Genomic DNA, 21,259 nt, shown 5'->3' on the forward strand with positions numbered 1-21,259 from the left:
CTGCATATTAAGCAATGTCCCACATTTCTGCTCCCAGACTTTGTCCTTGATGATGCAGTACACCGCGTTCACTACCCTAATATACTGTCTGGTTGTGTAGCTTTGTGCTGACACAGCTGAATGAATATGTCGGCTTTTGCAAAGTTACAACTGCCAAAGTGTCTCAAAAGATAACAGAAAATGTGGAAGAAAGATATACAATCCTGTATTTCCTAAAAAATAATAGCAGCACATTGTAGATAAGATGCATCTGATTTCAAGTTTCATTCTTTTCTTTATATGAGCTTATTTGCATTGCATTCATTTGTCCATTGCAGCCTTCCACTTACTGTCCACTACATATCAATGCAGAAAGCTAGCAGACAATGACCAGTGCTTGCAATTCCACGGTGTTGTTTCTCAAGAAATAACACAATCTCTCAGCACACAGCTGTGCAGTTTGTAACTGCGTAACTACGCAGTGCACAAATGCATGGGGCACATGCACAAATTTTTCAGAGCTTTACCATCTGTATTTCAGGTTGTCTGCAATACAGGACAGTGTAGAAAACTGGGAACAGTCAGAGAACTATAGCAAGACTTAAAAGCTAAAAAAGAAAATTCTCAAGAACGTTGTATAGAGCTGGTGATGTAATCGTGCAATACCTTAATTTGCACAATTGGACAGTGGCAGTTCTCAGAGCAGCAGAAGCAGAGCAGCAGGAGAAGCAGAGGTCACACGGGCCTCTCATGTGATTTTACTGTCAAAGTTGAGCTATCTGTGTCAGATTGAAGTGGTAAATGCAACTGCATCACCATAGAAATTCTTTCTGAACAAAATGTCTAAATGAAAAGTCTCAGCTGGCATATTATAGAATGGCATCAGCTGTGGGGAGTTTTTAGGCATTGGTGGTGGAGTTGGCATGTAATGGTACAATGATAATGGAAGTGAGATTGTTTACAATGCCAGTATGAAGTCAAGAGATGAGCTTATAAAGAATGAGCGCAGAAAAAGACCCTAAGCAGGTATGTAAGTGTTTCCTCAATAATATATGACTCTGAACAAGCAAGCACAATGCAAAGAACAGCACGGATTTGCTTGTAGCTGATGTTGCAGCTGTTGTTGTATGTGTTTGCCTGTGTCCATTGTATGTTTGCTCCACCCTTGAAACACCATTATTGAGACAAATAAGACCTTCTGTATGAGATATTTTAACAGCATCCATTTTAACAGCAAAGAGAAGATTGTTTGTATTTTCTGTATGTGGTCTCAATAAACAACAAACTCTGAATGGCTCGGATTTATTGTAACGACACTAAAGTGTGCCCTTTTATTTTTGCAGATATGGCGTCTGTGATGTCAAGTGCGCTCAATATATGACTGTAGGACAAGTGTGTGCATTCCCATTCTATTAAGTTCCAGAAACTGACAGTCTTTGTTAGCTGAACAGAATAAATCAATTCAGTGCTTGATGATTTGTACAAGAATGTTACATGCAGAGATACGGAGATAAAGGAGGTCACAATTAACCATAGCACCGCACTGATAGAACGACAGGAGGTCACGACACTGGCAACTTCCACACAACTCACAGGCAGGGGCACCCTAGGTAACATAACGAAAACAGCGCTAACACGCACACATACAGGACGCGGATGTAAACAGGACTGCACAGTTCGTTTTCAGCCGTGCGCCCGAACAAACGCAGCCAGCAAGGCGATGCTTTAACGCGTTGAGGATTTGTGACACCTTGTAAAGTACCACGTCAATTTCTTGAAACCATAACACTATAAAAGTTATGCCTGTGGGAGTCCGATGCAGGATATGGCCACCCTTGCATCAATGTTATTGCTGTTTACTTACAGGCAGCCTACCGTGATGATGCGCCTGCACGCACTCTGCGCACATGACACCAGACTTGAAAGCGGAAAAACACGCTGCTGACATGCCCCAGCGATCGAAAGGCTATCTTGATCGTTGCAATTCACCACACAGGACGCACAACAAACGATAAACAAGCGATGGTCCATGGAGGTGCAGTTATTATACGCAACCACAATCGACGACCGAACACTGACAAAAGTACAACGATCGCCTCCACGAGAATACATACTCCTGCCTCTTCAATAACATGGCAAACGCGCTCTTTGTACATTGTTTTACCTATCATGTTAACAAACACAAAGGCAGGCTTAACCGCCGGCCACCCACACACCATCCCGCAACCACCTGTAGCAGCGCCAGCCAGCGCCGCCTGAACTTTTCTTTATCAACCTCATAACAAAAAATATATATATATATAAAAACGGGGGTCTCCCTCTTTGCGGCTCTTCCGTCGTCTGCTAATTTCTCTCTCCCCTCAACCATCTCGTGACAATGTGAATAATGCGCACGCGTTGTGGTCAAAACGGCTTCAGAGCCGGAGAGATCACGTGATACTTAAACCAGACGTCACAAAACCAGTGGCTAAGTGGGACTGGTGGATACGGGCAGAAGTGAACGCTCAATTCTTTTTACAAACATTTGTCGGTGACGTGATGAATGTTTCAGTGATAATAACCAACTTTAAGGGGGAATTATTTCTTCAGAAGTCTATGGGCGATTTTCGTTCGCACAAGACACGTGTGCGCTCTAAACTATCATCTTAAGATTGGTACTGGCGTGTTCTCTTAGCTTTTCTCTAGTCAATGACGTATTTTTTAGGGGACAAGGTTGAGCCGTTGATTTTTAAAGGACGACGGAAACGAAAATAGGCTGCACAGCTATTTGCCTCATATTGCGATGTGTACCAAAACAATCCGGAATTCGACTTAGATTTGCGTATATTAGTTGAAACGCCGCCACAATCGCGATATAAAATTCGGCCGTGGAGCACTCTGAGCCCCTGGTGAGCGTCGCCGCGCCGCCGTAGCAGACCACGGAAGTGACGCACGTTAGCTCTCCTGTTGGAGTTCCTGACTTTCATTTCGCTTCATTTCATTTGGTGTTTCGGCGTACGTCTAATTCCTGCTACGGGGAAAGGACGAAGACGAAGAAGCATGTACGAACCCATCTCTCATAGGATATATTGTCTTCAGACTTCCACGAGATCTCCGAATCAAACATCTTCAGGCGTTATTCAGAATTCGCCGTGTTTGTACCGTGCAGCCGCACATGGAGCGCGAGAGATATTTGACGTCACTCGCTCCTCAGATTTTCCCGCAATGCTTGGCGCGCTCCATGGGCGATCGTGTCGAGTGGGCGGCCCAGCGCTCTCGTAATCGTCAGAAATATGGCCATCCGCACAGCGTACTGGCAAAATACTAGTGGCACCATAATTTTACATAATATTTACGCCTTGTTCGGTCCCGTTTTTGCAATGGACAAATTTCGTTTCCGTTGTCCTTTAATAAATGTTTGGCGCCGTCTGGAACATGTGCTGCCATCTCGATAGAGTGTCGCACACTAAAATGTTTGTGAATTCGGGCTCAATACATACCAACGGATAGTCCTGGAATTCTACAAAATGTGTCATTGACGAGGGTAAAGCAAGGAGAACACGCCAGTGCTTTTGTTTTTACGACATTTTACGCAGTTTCTGAGCGGTGTGCGAACAAACTTTCTCTATTGTCTTGAGCAGAAGTGATTCCGCCTTAATGAAGCAGAATTAAGCGTTAAATTTAAGCTAAGGGACCATTAATCTCGGTTCAAATGTTAATCGGCGTTGGTGAAACCGGGTCTTAGTCGATTGGATACCAAGGGGCATCGTGGTCGCTCGTGTTCCGGTTCCGTCGTCTGCTAACCCATATTAACTTCGGCATGTGGACCGTATAGTGCAGGCCAATCAGACCCAATACGGGCCCTCCAACTCTGCGGATGTGACGACACCGGATACAGTGGAGCATCGCGCTGCCAATAAAAATGCCACCAATAAAAAAGTGCTAGCTGGCAGGTCCCTTGCCAAGTTTTAACCAAGCGAACACAAGTGCTCAAAACCTGGCAAAATGGCCGGGAAATGGCTACACGAATTCGCCATAACAATACCCTGTCCCATGAATAGCTTGTTATCCCCAATTTACACGTAACAAACGCGTTAAACAACGCTGAAAATATCGATGCAAAAATATACACGGAAAATATACACTGCTTGTCTCCTGCTTTGCGGTACCAGCTGCGGCGCATTTTCGAGCCATTCTGTCGTATGACTGCACTGAACATACAAACGTTTTGCGAATAATGATGATGCTGTACTCGCCTTGAGGACTTTGATGATGTTCGTTGTGGCATCATCTGTTCGATCGCATGCAAGCGTCGTGTCCAAAACTGAGCAGCTGACAACTCCGGACGACTTGTATGTACTAATTACATTCCTGTCTGCCTGGTTTAAGAGATGTGTGTTCCAAAGGTTGACATACCTGGAGAGGTAAAACTGGATTAGCCCTCGAGGTGCGGTAAGCTGGTTTCCGTCGAACTTGTCCCGAGAGCAGATCCCCGTACTCTCGTCTTTACTCCACCAGAATTATGCACATCAATGGGTGCCTTAAGTAACCGTTCATCCCTTGGCGCACCCAAATGGGGAGCATGACACACCTGGAACAGCTGTGGTGCATTACACTGCTCTCTCAGTGAACTCTGCTTCCTGTTTTCTGCTCATGCTGTGCACAGACTGAAGGTGTGGTGGTTCTGTTTGGACGACATCGATTTCTAGGATATTTTCTCGCAATAGCAGATGGGACGTATAGACTATAGAAATTTTTAAGAGACACCATAGTAGCTATTTTCTATTAAGGTGACTGCTTGGTGCACCAGGGACAAACGGCTAGAGTGCCAGAAAAGCACTTCTAATTAGCTCGAATGATACGCTTGGAAGCAAAATACAGAGGGCAAAGGTAGGTCAAGGCAAGGATTTTAATGCAGCTCGCATTGAAGCCCTGTATGACCCGCGTATAACTGCCGACGTCCGCGTGGAAGTGAGTAAAAAATAGTTTCTCGAAATGGGAGAATTCGGTAACATAAAAATTACTTTTCTGCCAGCGCCAGCCACTTATATCTGGTGGATCGCGCGCTCAACGGAAAACATGTCACGCTTCAAGCCCCAAGTGATCTGAGTGGAGTATGAAACACTCGAGCCCTGCTTAACACACCCAATGTTGCCGTCGAGAAGCCTACGGGCGGGAGCACGAGCATCGAGCATACAATAACCTTATGTGGAGAAAGCAAAGGGCACCTGCACCCCTAGGCACCTGCAGCGGCGGCCACGAGCCATAGCATATTTTGGGACGTAATTCCGGCGATTCCTATGAAATGCGAGCAGATATTGGTGGCAGGCAAGCTGTTACTTCATGATGATGTAGGAAAACTGAAAGGCGGGGACAACACACAGATACTCAGTGAATATTGAAACATCATTAAACCTCTTCTCATGATTGCACACGGAAACGCGGGTTCTTGATATCGTCTGGTCATCATATCATCTGTTCTGTCGTATTGGAAAGCAAGCTAAAAATAATTGGATGACCGTTACTTCCCACACAGTTCGTATCGTAAAGTCCATATCATGTAGACTCCTGTGTGTTCACTGCATGACTAGTGCGGCAAGAAGAGATAGCGTCCATTTGGACAAGCCTATGAAAATACACATGGACTGGCTAGCACGCTGTTTCCCGTAACGGCATTACAAGATCAGATATCAATCAATAATTAGTGGTGATACGATCTTAATCAATAACCCGAACAAATTATGCATAATATTGGTGGGGGCCATCAGAATTAGAGAACTTTTTTTCATATCCAACTGAAATTTGTCTCCCGTATTAGAAGACGGTTAGGAGCACCTTTATTAAAATGGTTTCTAATAAAAGTTGCTCTTAATCCTCTCATCATTATCGTTTAGAGTAGTTTGGGTGTTATGGCAGTGATTTGTCCAGACCCCCCTACACCCCCCTAACACCTCCCTCTAAAATCTGGGAGATTCCCCCACATTTTGTGAGATTGCACAGCATTTTGTCAAAAACAGGTAAATACAACCCATTGCGGAGCCTGACAACCCCCACAACGCCGAAATTCTGGGTAAACCGCAGGGTAGTTTCAGTTATAATCGAATGATGCCCGCCGGTCACATTTTTTATTTTTCTCGAAAGAAATATATGTTATCCCACCCACAAAGAGATGCAAGAGGTGCCTGACCGCAGGTCTCTGCGATATTTCCTTCTCCGTCCACGGCGCTTCGAAGCAACCGACGCGATTTCGCGGCTTAAATTTTTTCCAATTTTCTCTTGAACCAGATGTATCATTTGAACGAAATGTTTTTAGCTCACAGAGTGGATGGTGCACGTTTCACCGTGGGCTATTAAATTTATATGGTCAAGAGAAAAGTATACGAAAAAAAAAATCCCGAAAACGCAACAGTGAGCCTTTTTACCGCACGTTTGGAAGGTCATGGCCGAAGCCCTGGATCTCCGACTGTGATGTTCTTCCATGAGCAGAAAGATAATTCTTTGCTCTTTCGTTTGACGTTAAATACATTGCTTTATCTTCAGCCGTTCTCCCGTAACAATGCCCTAAACACGGCAAGGTAGGTGAACATTCCCATTTTCGCGTCAGTTTTTACCCAAAAAGGATATCTTCGAATTTTCTGATATTTTGTACTAACATAGCTGAGACTTAGATCTTTCAGTATATGCAATAAAATGTTTGCTTATTTTGGTCCCACAGGGTGCGCAATTTTTTTTTCACACCCCTATTGGGCGGCGCTCGCAAGGGTCAAACAGATGTACAAAGAGTGGACTTCTACCCACCCTCTGTCTTTTATCTTTTTTTTTTTTGCTTTCGGTGAGGGTGCCGTCACGCCGAAAGCCGACTATAGTAATATGCACAGATCACTGTGATGTCCGCAGGCAAGCAAAAGTTCGTTGTTTAGGCCTTCCCACCCGGTTAATCACTTCAAGATTACGTTCTTGAAGGAAATGGAACGTGGGAACATGGCATTTGTAAAAACTCCGGCTTTGCCGAACCGAAGCGCGAGACGTCTATTCTCTTGTAATTTTGTTTTGCGATTTGCTGGTTTCTTCCACTTCTGTTTCTTCTACTTCGTCTGCTACGGGTGCCTCAGTGGGCTCACACCAATATCTTGCTCTGATATGCTCCTGTTCACAGTCTGCACACTTTCGGTGGCGTCACTGAAGTCACCGTCGTCAGGACTTGAAGCCGGAGGATCTTGTTCATCTTAAGGCCCTGCCTCAGCAATGTTGCAGCAGTTCACACATATTTCCTCAGTGTCTTGGACGTGGACTGCCTCCCAGGTGCTCAATGTGGTCTTCAACAACCCTGATCCTATCAACGATACCGACCTGAAGTTCTTGTTCCAGGGTATTTTTTTCTTGTGTCGTTGAGCGTAGTCCGAGCAGTATAGTCGACTTCTGATGTGGCTACGGCTGGCCTAGGATTTTCCCTCTCCCTCGCGCGCCCCGCCCACCCGGAGCGCGCCAATGGGAGGACGCGTGGGCGGAGTCGACTTTCATTGCCATCTGGGGGCAGAGGTTCGAACGTAGACGGAGACGTGCTTTTCGCGATGCTACGTCCACTGGGCCGTTCCATCCACCATGGCCCTGAGTTGGCCCGTGTTCCAGAGATGGCGCTGCTCGATCTGTGAACCCTGTGTGAACCTAGGGACGCGCGTTCGTTGGGACCACGAAAATGGTCGGCGATAAGTACTGTGTCTGAGCGATGGCCGCGTTTGTTTGTTTGTTTGTTTTTGCTTTTAATGAACGTTTTATGATGGCTTGTTTTTGCTTTTAATAAACGTTTCATGATCGGCGTCCCTGAGCGATGGCCGCGCTTGTTTGTTTGTTTTTGCTTTTAATGAACGTTTTATGATGGCTTGTTTTTGCTTTTAATAAACGCTTCATGATTGGCGTCTTTGAGCGATGCACGCGTTTGTTTGTTCGTTTGTTTTTGCTTTTAATGAACGTTTTATGATGGCTTGTTTTTTGCTTTTAATAAACGTTTCATGGTCGGCGTCCCTGAGCGATGGCCGCGTTTGTTTGTTTGTTTGTTTTAACGTTCATTAAAAGCAAAAACAAACAAACAAACGCGGGCATCGCTCAGAGACGCCGATCATGAAGCGTTTAGTAAAAGCAAAAACAAGCCATCATAAAACGTTCATTAAAAGCAAAAACAAACAAACAAACAAACGCGGCCATCGCTCAGGGACGCCGATCATGAAACGTTTATTAAAAGCAAAAACAAGCCATCATAAAACGTTCATTAAAAGCAAAAACAAACGCGGGCATCGCTCAAAGACGCCAATCATGAAGCGTTTATTAAAAGCAAAAACAAGACATCATAAAACGTTCATTAAAAGCAAAAACAAACAAACAAACAAACGCGGCCATCGCTCAGACACAGTACTTAGCGCCGACCATTTTCGTGGTCCCAACGAACGCGCGTCCCTACAGATCGAGCAGCGCCATCTCTTGAACACGGGCCAACTCAGGGCCATGGTGGATGGAACGACCCAGTGGACGTAGCATCGCGAAAAGCACGTCTCCGTCTACGTTCGAACCTCTGCCACCTCTGCCCCCAGATGGCAATGAAAGTCGACTCCGCCCACGCGTCCTCCCATTGGCGCGTTCCGGGTGGGCGGGGCGCGCGAGGGAGAGGGAAAATCCTAGGCCAGATCTCTAGAGAATAGTCGATCTGTCGGCATCGTGGCACATCACCTGAGTGTTTCAAATTCCGTCTTTGTTCACAAGTAGAAGAAACCAGCAAACAACAAAACAAAATTACAAGAGAATAGACGTCTCGCGCTTCGGTTCGGCAAAGCCGGAGTATTTACAAATGCCATGTTCCCACGTCCAGTTTCCTTCAAGAACGTAACCTTGAAGGGATTAACCGGGTTGGAAAGCCTAAACAACGAAGTTTTGCTTCTCTGCGGACATCACGGTGATCTGTGCATATTACTATAGTCGGCTTTCTCGGCATGACGGCACCCTCACAGAAAGCAAAAAAAAAAAAAAAAAAAAACAGAGGGTAGGGTAGAAGTCCACTCTTTGTACGTGTGTTTGACTCGTGCGAGCGCTGCCCAATAGGGCTGTAAAAAAAATGCGCACTCTGTGGGACCAAAATAAGCAAACCTTTTATTGCATGTCCTGTCTCAGCTATGCTAGTACAAAATATCGGAAAATTTGAAGATGTCCTTTTCGGGTAAAAACTGCCGCAAAAATGTGAATTTTCCCCTACCTTTCCGTGCTCACGACATTGTTACGGGATAATGGCTAAGGATAAAGCAATATATTTAAAGTCACACGAAAGAGCAAAGAATCATATTTCGGCTCATGCGAAGAACATCACAGTCGGAGATCCAGGGCCTCGGCCATGACCTTCCAAACGTGCGGTAAAAAGGCTCTCTGTTGCGTTTTCGGAATTTTTTTCGTATACTTTTGTCTTGACCATATAAATTTAATAGCCCACGGTGGAACGTGCACCATGCAAAAAAAATCGTTCAAATGGGACATCTGGTTCAAGAGATACAAGAACACAAAGTTGGGAAAAAAGTCGCGCCGGTTGCTTCGAAGCGTCGTGGACGGAGAAGAAAATGTCCCAGAGACCTGCGGTCAGGCACATTTTGCATCTCTTTGTGGGTGGGATAACATATATTTTTTTCGAGAGAAATAAAAAATATGACCGGCGGGCATCATTCGATTATAAATGAAACTAGCCCGCTGTGTTATGGTTTGTACAAACTCAGTAATCAATACAATGCAATGCCCCCCCCCCCCCGAGGGTGTTACAAAGTTCATTTGAGACGCTCCTCCCTATGGACGACTTAGCTCTGAAGGCACTGAGATCTATCACTGCAATACTTGCCCCTTCGATGTTGTACGCCATTACACCATCTGAGGAGCAGCGTAAAAACTGAAAACGGGGGATCATTCGTGGTATGGTTCTGTAATCGTCTTTTTATCATTTTGCCAACTGATTATGAAAAATGTCGTCTGAATAGCCCGCTTTGCCTGTACAGGGTCTGCACCACCCACCTTTCACTGATATCAACTCCATACTTGCTGGCAGCAGGGTGGTCTCTGGCGAGGGACAGAATCCATTGCCAGCCAGGGGAGGTTTGGGCAAACGGTGTAGGCGTCTCCACTGGACGGTAGAAGTAGAAAGTACACAGGCCCGCTGGTGGAACTACAATGTCGGTGGTCAGATATGGGTCTCCGATCACGCACACCAGGATATTCCGTGCTGCACCGGAAGAGAGAAGGTGACAGGGTTAACAAACCCGTCATGTTACGAAATATCCTCAAGCGTGTGCTTTTCGCAAAAATGCCACCTTAACCTGGCTTGACGTCATACTACACGTCATTTTGAGGTCGTGCGACGTTTTACCGCTGGCCGATGTACTGCCTTCGGCGCAAAACAAGAGATGAACGTACGCGTAGTTTGCCAGCGTAAGCTATGCGGCGCTTCTTCCGCGATATGGTTACCCATTTCTCTTGTAGACAAGTATACATCGCATCGACTGAGTGCGTCTTAACGCGGGATCGTCATCACATGTTTGGAAGTGGTCAACAGTACGAGGCCTTACGTGCGAATCGGATAAAAATTATTACCGAGGTCGGAAGACGTTCAAAATGGCGGAGAGAAACAGCAAACGATGTGTTTACAAACTGTTTGGCCGCCGCCGATCATAGGTACGGTCATCTTTAAGGCCACGTGTGTATTGTCGTTTGCTGTGATGTGTGGCCAGGATCTGCTCAGCGTGCATTGCGTTCGCCGAGCACGCTTCGTCTATGCAGAAATACGTTGAAGGGCACCCCTACGGTGTAAGAGGGACAGAACTGTGTGCTTTAAAATAAAATACATCGTAAGAAAAATGGGGAGTCATGGCGCATCGTTTGCGCGTTTTACCCCATGTTCACCGTCGGCTCTCTCCTCCCTCTTACCTGTTTCACTCCACCGTCAACCGTATGGGCGAGAAATGTCCGCAAAAGGTGCACTTTTGTGTCGCCAGGTGCAGAAGAGAGAACCATGTGATCCCTGGCGCAATACGACTACCCCACCGTTGCCATTGCAGCGGAGAGTTCGAAATTAACCGTAACTTCCGTAACTATGCCGGTGTGGTTGACAAAGAGGAGACCGTCTCTGATACGTTGATTGCCAAAGTCAGCAGCACAAACACAGCTTGAAGTTTGTGAAGCTTTCAATGAGAAGTTCAATGTGGTCATCATTTCCCTTCAGCGTTTCCAGTTTTTCCAGTTGTTCCTTAGAGAGTTTTAGTACAGCGGGCGGAAAGCGCCTGTACGCTCGGTTTTACAGTGCGTGACGATATTGCGCTGCCGCAAGAAGTTCTCGCCAAGCCAGCGTCGTTACAGCGTCGCTGAATGTTGCAACAGAAAACTCTTTCACAGTTCGCGGCATTCGTGATCGTGTAAATTCGTGACACTAATATGTGAAAAGTGCTTTCGATATTGGTGCCTGCACCTGCCTCATTTAACCTGGTCCTTCAACCAATGTTTTTTTTTTTACATCTATTGCTGTATTGGCAAGCGCGTCAGGTACATATAAGCTAACACACAACATTGCAGCGCTAGGTGGCGGGCCCATCCATCCGGTCGCGACCGGCGCGCCGGTACGCTAGCAGCGTGCGGTATACTAAAACGGAGATGTGGAGAAGTAACCGGGCTGGTGTTCGTGGGGTGAATCGGTAGCCGCGGTACGGTGCGGTGGCCTGTAATCCGGTATACTAAAACTCTCTCTTATCTTCCGTCACCCCCTTGTGTCAGCCAGGCAGTTGAAAACGAAATTGACAGCCGGATAGCTGATCCAAAGAGTGCATTGGTACACTGCTCTGCGCAAGAAATATGTAAACCGAAACTTGGGAAACTGGGAAACCGAAAACTGGGAAAAATCAAGTGTCGATGCGTTTTTGTCCTTGGAATATTTTCCGCGGAAGGTCCCAATGCGTAAAACAGAGGTTCCGTAAGCGCGCGAAGTAAAATAGAAAAAAATATACCATGTGTAATTAATTAGTGAGCGTATGCAAATGAGCCGCTCACTACTCAGTCCATGGTCGATGTCCCAAGGATCTTTACCAAAAAGAAATTTCTTCGATGGCGCCACCTGTTGACGAATTATTCAGCCCGGGGATTTTCGTGAAACACCTTGTATATGCCATTCCTATGCGCTAATTCATTCACCATGTGGACTATGAACTCAACATAGGTAGAACAAAGATATATTAACTAAGAACAACGGCAAAAAAAAAACAATAATTGGGTTTCGGCTAATCTGTATAGCAATTTTCGACGATTCATATTTCAACTACGTGTTCGTCACATGATTTTGACACACTAAAATTGTTTTCGCATACCCAACTACTCAAAAAGAGACTGACAGTAGAGGCTCTAACTGCCGTGAAAAGATTTCACGATCCCTGAGTAGCTAGTATGAAATTAAATTCTATCAGGTACCGAGAGTGAGGTTCAACGAAAGAACTGCACCACGGAGAACGTTCGATGTTTGCGGGGATGTCATTATATAGCCGTAAACATATGGTGGACACATGTAACATGCCCAATTCGTATCTATCGATACAAATTGGGCGCTCCATTGACAGAGAGAAGACTGCTCGCAATGCAGTTTTTGTACCTTGAGCAGAAGTGTAAACTCTCAGCGATTCCAGTCGTGATGACTACTGAAGCTCCCCTACAGCCTTTCAAAGGGATTACGTGTGGTCGCATATATCTAATTTTTGGTTGTAAGTACGAGGGTGGTTCCATAAATTTCCGGCCCGATGTAGAAAATGCCCGCGAATTTGAAAATGCGATTAAGGACGCGTGGCGCCATCTGTTGGAGGGCCGGAGCACCACCCTCAACCCTCCCCATGCTTTTGTCGGTTGGAGAGCGGCATTTCAAACAGTCAGGGTGCACTCTTCAGTTAAAATGGAAAAAATCGAGTACCGTGCTGTGATAAAATTATTGACAAAAGAGGGACTTTCGCCTAAAGAAATTAAAGCGCGACTGGACAACGTGTACAGGGAAGCCTCGCCGTCGTACACAACGTTAAAAGACTGGGCTAAGCAGTTTCGACTGGGGCGAGATTTCATTGAAGGTGATCCACGCGATGGTCGTCCAGTGGAAGTGGTGACACAAGAAAATTTGTCTCTTGTCGAGGAGGAAGTGCTGAGCGACAGCCGTCTGAAGGTGAAGGAAATCTCAGAAAGGCTGGGGCTTTCCAAAACAACCGTTTTTCGCATCATCGGCGAGGGCCTTCACATGAAAAAGGTCAGTGCGAGATGGGTGCCACGACTTCTCTGGTCAGTTCAAAACAACGGCGCGTCGTCTATGCCAAAGAGTTTTTGGAGCTCTGTCAGGAGAACGAAGAGAAATATTGAAGTTAATTGTCACAGGGGATGAGACTATGGTGCTCTACTATGACCCCCTTTCGAAAAACGAGTCGATGGAATGGCGCAAACCAGGAGAAGCACCCCCAAGAAAAGCCAAGGTCACACAATCCACAAAGAAGATCATGGCAATAATATTTTTGGATTGTCACGGGATCCTCCTCGTCGACTTCAAAGAGAGGAACACCACAGTGAATGCGACTTATTATGCTTCACTCCTGCACCGACCGCGAGACGCCATCAAGGAAAAGAGGCAGGTTGAGCGGGGGTGTCCGGTTGCTCCAGGACAATGCCCCTGTCCACACGGCTTCTGTTGCCAAGGCCGCACTGAAGGAGTGCGGCTTCAAAGAAATCCACCACCCACCCTACAGTCCAGACTTGGCACCGAGTGACTACTTCCTGTTCTCAAACTTGAAGAGGGATCTCAGAGGACGGAGATTTCAAAACGATAGTGAGGTGCAAGAGGTAGTTTTCCAGCATTTTGCTGACAAAACTTCTGACAATTTTTTCAATGGTATAAGAATGCTGGTTGAAAGGTGTCAAAAGTGCATCAAAGTTAAGGGTGACTATGTCGAAAAGTGATACACTTCGTTCGTCTCTATGCCTATTAAAAGTGGGTCGGGCCAGAAACTTATGGAACCACCCTCGTAGTATCGACCAAAGTTTCTCGCAAGACGAAATGGCACAGGAAAAGTTACTGAAATCAAAATGTAATTCAGTTACAGTTACTCTGGAATGTAGTTGAGTTACCCTTGACTTGCTCCCGGCGGTGTCCGAATAAACTGGAAACGATATTATAATATGGTCCACAACATATTTGAACGTAATGCTGTTCATGCTAGAAGTTCCTAATTTACACGACGAACTAACTGATCTGAGCATTTAGGTGAACAACGTAGCTTATACAGAAAATGGAAAGTCAGAATGGAATGAAGAAAGCACATCTAACGCCAGAACGGCATGGATGGAGGCAAGCCGGTGGATTATAATTCATGATTGGGGAAGCCTGAGCTTGGGCACCAAAAAGGACGACACAACCCCAATACCCCTTGTTGGTGTAGTGTTGTCCCCTTAAGTGCCCAAGCTCGAGATTCCGGAGTCTAACGCAGATTTTATATGAGTAGGCATCTAGCACAAGGCATTATACTCATTACTAAATTGGTGCCATGAATACCACATATTAAAACAAACTTATGAGCTAATATGTTAAAAAGACTACATGCACTCTTATAAGAAAAAGTATATATAGAAGAGGTATAACGAAGGTATAAATCAGGGCTAAACTACCATATTTATACCTCATCATCAACATCTATACCACGTGAAAGGTACAAATCTCCGAGGGTATACCTTCCAGTTGAGGGTATAATAAGGCACTTCTCTATACCTTCTGCATTTTGTATAGACCTGTTGCGCTTGAGTTTTTCGCAGAGGCAGCTAGCGATAGACATGCAAACTAGTCCCTAGTTCAGCGGCCTCCCATGTGTACATATTTGCGTAATTTTCCTGCGAATGGAAAGAAGCGCACGAGAGCGAAAACATCGCAATATTAAAATTTAGTTTTTTGTTCTTGTTAGGTTGTAGCCACACGTACAGAAATTCAGAAGATAAACATGTCTGTACAGCCTTACAAACCATGCGAAAGGTGTCGCAGCCACCGTTGGATTAGTGCTGTTCGCCGTGTGATATCAATGTTTACAAGATTCTCAATGAAACGACTCCAGCTACCTTTATCTAGGAATCAGACAAGACTTTTCACATGTCATTTGCACACAGCAGGTGTGATTAAGTTCGGCAACAAATATGTGAAAGAACGTGATTCTAGCTTTGGAATAATAGACGACGGAAACGAGTTTTCCCATTTTACAATGACACGTGCTACTAATGCTACGTGAATCTTTGAGCAAAAGCACAGCAGCTTATTAGGATGATTTCACCAAGAGACCTCGTACTGATTGATAACGGCCTTTGTGGAGTTCAAGGCCGTAGTGAGAACAAATATCCAATTCTGCTGATGCCTCCAATTTCATGTCCAGCGCGCAGCTTTGAGAGTAGCAGATGCACGATAATGACTACATTGCTCCAGTTCGCAACCATGTCGAACATGCCATTCAGTGCGTAAAAGCTTACGTTCTCCTGGGGTGCTAGACTCGTCGTATCGCGAAACACGAAGAAAGTTCAAGAAATGGGAGGGAGGGCAACCATTGGATGCTTTCCGTGGCCCACGTGAGCGCTCCTGACTGTCAATCAAACCTCAGGTCAAGGCTACCGAGACGCGCGCACTTTTCATGACGTCAAAATGTCGTTTTGGCTGCCCGGGGAGATGGTGTCTTTGCAGATTTCACCAATGTAAACAATTCGGAGATATGAGGAAAGACAGCCGTTGGACAGTTTCCCTGGCCCACGTGACCGCCCGTGTTGTCAATCAAACCAAAGTTCAAGGAAAGGAAAAATACAGCTTTTGGCATCCCGTGACGTCAAAATGACGTTGCGCAACATTTTTTTCCACCGAGAAAAGTTCAAGGAAAGATAGAGGCGAACTTCGAAGTTTGTTGGAAAGAGTTGCGGCCGCTTTTATTTCCGTGCCTTTAATACTGTGCCTCTGACTCCACACTTATCATGAGTATCGTTTGAAATGCCAAGCGAGGATTTTTGCCAGTTTTACCGACTGTCGATGAACGCTGTTCGTTCCCTGTGTGACCATCTGCGCGGAGCCTACTCTCTCAGAACAGAACTTCACCCAATAGCATGTTGTGCGCCGACTAGACACGAATGATATGCTTATCGCTTCCGATTTGAAGAGATAGGGTGACATAAGCATTTTTATAGCAATTATCATATATCCAAAATGCCATACGCCCCCTGGCTCTTCGAATCACAAGGGGTAATCCTATCATTCGTATCAATGGTTTGCGGATAACGTGCTATGCGGTGAAGTTCTGTTCTGAGATTGTAGGATTAACGCAAGATGCACTTCTCATCACGGATAATGATATCACTGCGCACAAGATTGTTGTGTTCTCCACGTATGACAGTGTACCTCCCATGGCCTCAGGTTCCGTAATGTCCTCTTGTTTTCACGTGGTTTTCTTGACGTACAAAAATGAGATTTTCCATTGAGACGCGGAGGAGGACAACAGCTTTCCTTCTGATTGAGAGATGCATCCTAAATACAAAATGCACACAACAGAGATATGAACCCTGCATGTGCAGGGCGTTGGAAAGCGTCGGTGCTCTTCTATGCAGCGGAGCAGCACCTCGAAATGAGCGCTTGCAAGCGCACGGGCCCAGGGTTTTTCGGACACGCGACTTTTCCGTCCCTTTTACCATGAAGTGGTTGTGTCGTCGCAGTGCGGGCACTAGTCTGTTTATATGTGCTCAAATTTACACAGGGTTATTTTGGAAAAGAAGCCAGCAGATACATAGAAAGAGGAAATAGGAAACAAATAGTTTTTTAACCGAAGCGTTGTTGTGTTCACTGATCCCGATTACACGTATAGCACACATGCCGATACAGCGGGTGTGTCATGTAATGTGTCACAAAACAGAGGCTTAAAATTCTACTTCGGGGTGTCACTGGCGCTTGTCATCGACAAACTTTTGGTGTGACTTGCGCGCACTTGTTCGATTTTCAGTCGCGAGAAATGTTTTGAATAGATCTCTGAAATGTGCCAAGTCAGCGTAACTTTTTTTGTCGTTTGTTTGTTGTTGTCTTTCTTTGTGTATTTTCTTGTCCGAAACAGAAAGGGCGTTTCGTTTTGTCAACCACTTTCAACACTAAACACATTACCTTACTACAATAAAAATAGCTGAGGAAAATTTTTCTTTGCGCAAAATCTCGACCACGTTAATTACTCCGTCACGTAACGTAGAATACTGTGGAAAGAAACGATGAGTCTCCCCTTCAGTTCCCTCTTTCATGCTTCTGCTGATAGCGGCAGCAAGGTTGAAACGACGCAGCTATCTGGAGCAACAGTGAGGAGGTTACAAGAAAAGTCGTGTACCGGGTGCTTCGTCTTTTCGACTTTTTTTCTTTTTGCGTTTGCATAACTTGACGGACGGCTGCACGGCCGCTAATTTCCGTGAATCGTACAACAGTTTTCCGTTCCCTTTTTGCCATTACCTAGTAGCACGGGTGTTTTGTGATGCCATGGGATCTGCCTCGAGTCATGCTGTTCCTGTATGTATTCAGTTTGGAAGAAATATTGATTCGATTCGGAACAGTTATGCGCCTCAAGATCTGAAGTATTCTAATGTTCGCACAGCCCAAACATATTTGACAATGTATGATTTGACCTTAAGTCCTTCAAGGATGTATTGCTCTGCATTTCACTCTTCACCGGAGCGGACAGAAGCGGTACGCTTTCTCGTTCTTCATTCTATCACGCTCGTGGCAGTGGGCGGGTCGCGCACACACTGATATGGATCAGGCACTGACGTAGACCCAACTTCAGATGCGGGGAAAGGGAAACATTTTACTTGAACTTCGGAAGTTCAAAACTCCTCCCCGCTCGACGTCATCTTTTGAACTTACTTCTGCTTTGACGAGTCTAGCACCCCTGGACGGAAAAATACGTGTAACTTTAATCTCACATGTGAATAGGACACACAATTGCTGTCGTGTTCTAGCTAACTTATGCTTCACATCATCAAATTGACTAACGTATGGTTTATTTTGCACAGTACTGCACATCAGTAAAAATGGCAGAAAGGTCCTACACGGAGAAATCACATCAGGTCCAGCACGACCAACCGCCGGAGAACTAGGAAGTTATTCGTGTCTGGGCGCCCGTGGCGCATGTGTCGGGAAATCGCAGCGCCGCCTGGTTAGTGCAACAGCCCTATAGCTTTAGCTATGAACCTGTGGCACCACATTAATTTGTGATGAAGACAGTATGATCTCAGTTACGCAGTAATTTCTTTCAGAAACACAGTCTGTAATACAGTTGCATTGTATTTGGTAGGAGAAGCGAGTTATAGCACCGTGCTATTTGTTCCTGACAATCTACCACACTCTAAGAAAAAAAGGAGTACTTTTACTCCTTTTGGGGACTAAATGCATTGCCACAAAAAATAGTCCCTTTCGGGAGTAAATGCACGGGAGTAAATGAATGTCACAGCGTGGAGACTGCATTTCACGCGCTGTTGTAAGAGTCCCAGGTACATAATTGGTGTGCATGCATGAAAATACTTTGAAGCAAACTGCCAACCGTGATATATCGAGTTATATAAAATCTTACGCCATACTAGGGCACATTTTGCGAAGAAAGATGCGCTAACTGTTTCTTACTCTGTGTGGCTAGAAAATTGCTACGTTGTCTGAGTTATACAGCCTTATGTCGTTCAAATTGACCAAGGGCACATATTTACCTAGACTGTTGCATTCAGGAGACCAGTCGTGAAGTTTAGTGACAATTTGCAGTCCTGGGGAGTAAATGTCGGGACTAAATGTCGGGTTAGGGGACTAAAATGGGGAGTAATTGCAGACTAGGGGAGTAGAAGCTGCAATTAATCTCCATTTTACTCCTTTTTTTCTTAGATTGCATCATTTGTGCCTGACAATGACAAAATCTACGCGTCCTCAGTGAGAGTTGCTCCTCGGACGAAGGCGGCCCCATATTTTGCGTAGGCACGATCCATTATACGGGTATCTGTTCTCCACCAAGTACCAAATCCTCCCACGTTGCTCTTTGCGTAGCGAGTAATGTGCACGAGCTCTCCTTTCCGTTTTACACAGTCTGCTCTTTGTGAATATGAGTTTGTGGGAACGTTTGCGTGCGTGCGTGTCTAGGTATTTTCTTCCTTTTTTCCTTCTCGCGGTAGTTGATGTTATTAAGGCAGGTGTCGCTCACTATTAAATATTATTCTGTTCCGATTTTGTTGAGAGCTGAACCAGGAAAGTGCCACTCAGATAGAGCGCTGAAATAAATCGAGTATACCCGTTTTCCAAGATTACACCCCGGGTTTAAAAATATACCTTCTAGGGAGGATATATATTATACCCTGAGGCGCAAATCACATTGCTTGAGGAAGGTGCAAAGTTACTATACCTCGAATGACGCATAGTGTTTATATCTCAAAAGGTATGCGCCCCGGGACAAGCCGTTTATACCCTAAAAGGTAGAAATTTTTCTAAGAGTATAATTGGTTGAGATTGACCTGTGTGGAATTGAACAGTTACAGTGAAATGAACCTTGTTGTTAACCTTGTTGAGTATAGGCCATGTTTTAAATGAATGCTGAAACCGTTGCGGCTATAAGAAAAGTGAAAAACCTGATCCCAGCAGATTGACCTGACCCCTGATCCCTGACCGCACACAGAAATTAACAATTGAATCGTTAAACCATGCAGAAGGTAACTCTGTCTTGAGTAAAGATACAAGAAAATGTATTTGCATTACAGCTACAGTAGCGTGTTACTCGATAACAAATTAAATAATAAGTATAAAAATATTGTTGAAACCAGGAAATATAATACGTAGTACATATATTCGTTTGGTGACTTACGACGTGGGCGTATCGTTCTGTAGGGCACACTGATTGTCTTGACCTTGTCCGAAATGGCTGTTTGCGGGTCTACTCCGGTGATGGCTGATAGCATCGTGGAACTCAGAGTCGTTAACTTTTTACTTGTGCCGCTGTAGCCTGTATCTGAGAAGACAGATAGATTATACACCTCTGCATGACAACCGATGCGGTAATCGCGTAGAACCTCTGACACCTTGTGCTGCGAGAAACGCACTCTCTTGCAAATCGAGCGAACGTAATATTTATTCGACAATTAGGTAATTTGAGATATTGACATCGGAAATGACGTTCAATACCTGGATAAGCTTGAACCATTGTTAATATGGCGAATATTTTTTGCCTGTACATTACTCCCGAAACGTACGTTTTCAGCAGTTTAGTCGTTAAATCCCGACAAGCGGGTATTTGTTTAGAAGTTCGAGTGATTTGATATTTCTGTCCTATCTCCCTGCGAACGCCTCGTAAGGGCCCGTACCCACATGCGGTAGAGAAGTGATGTGCGGAACCGCCCTCCAGCATGCCGTGTGCATTCATGCCGTCTCCGCTGAACCGCGTCCGATTGGTCGAGAATGTGTGGCATACCGCTAAAAATCGTGTGTTGCGCGATCAACGAAAAGCGGCTTTTTTCCACCCCGCGGCAAGACAATAACAACAATTTTATTTAAATGATGATGACTGGGGAGTTCCATGGCCAGGGGCGATACTCGACCTTCTACTCTAGCTCGCGGCAAGGGTTTACCGCGCCGCGTTCGCGTTTATACCGCACACATTGCCCACATGTGGGTACGCAGCCCAACACAGCATTACGCAGACAGAAAATTGGAGTCAGAGGCTCTGAAAATAATGTTCAGCACTAAAAGCTATCGGGCAATGGTTTCCCCGAGTGAAAGTATTTGTGATGTAATGTGATAGAATAACTACGTCACAGACGTTTGTTTAGAATGGTTTATTCGGAAAATTTTGTACAGGAGTGACTTTGAAGCAGAAGCAAGAGCACAGCATCAGTGCAAAACGAAAAAACAAGTAAAGCAGTAGAGCGTGGAATAAAAGAAGAACAACAAAGCGCTGTCTGATTACTTACCCCGGAATGCTGTTTAGAGACGATGCACTTACCAGACTTGGTGACGTAACATCTAATACGGCTGGAACACAAATCAAACCGATGAGTTATCGTTCACATGTCTGACGCTAAAGCAAGCACTATTATGACCTAATCGTGTTAGTGCGATTACTGACAAGCTGCAGTGCACCAGCAATCACTGCGACACAAGGTTCACTACCATACGATATTGCTTTCAAGGCATGCGTGCTAGAGTTGGTGCCATGGAAGAGAACAAGCTTATCTTAAAATATACCACTGAGTAATG

At 45.2% G+C, this 21,259-nt stretch overlaps 1 protein-coding gene across 6 annotated transcripts in view; it reads right to left on the reverse strand.

Moving 5' to 3' along the window:
* LOC135388340 (uncharacterized) overlaps positions 1-21,259 on the reverse strand; it is a 74,141-nt gene that overhangs the window by 47,145 nt on the left and 5,737 nt on the right. For 3 of the 6 annotated variants that reach the window (XM_064617840.1, XM_064617835.1, XM_064617836.1), the window contains 3 exons: positions 19,872-21,034; positions 9,997-10,204; positions 4,215-4,374 (listed from right to left, as the gene is read on the reverse strand). In XM_064617840.1, coding sequence (XP_064473910.1) covers positions 4,215-4,374; positions 9,997-10,204; positions 19,872-19,965 — 462 coding nt within the window. In that variant the 5' untranslated portion in view covers positions 19,966-21,034. The remainder of the gene's footprint in view (positions 1-4,214; positions 4,375-9,996; positions 10,205-19,871; positions 21,035-21,259) is intronic. The other 3 variants (XM_064617839.1, XM_064617838.1, XM_064617837.1) reach the window with 2 other exon arrangements.

Source organism: Ornithodoros turicata, chromosome 3, assembly GCF_037126465.1.
Source record: "Ornithodoros turicata isolate Travis chromosome 3, ASM3712646v1, whole genome shotgun sequence".
Taxonomy (NCBI): Eukaryota; Metazoa; Arthropoda; class Arachnida; order Ixodida; family Argasidae; genus Ornithodoros; species Ornithodoros turicata.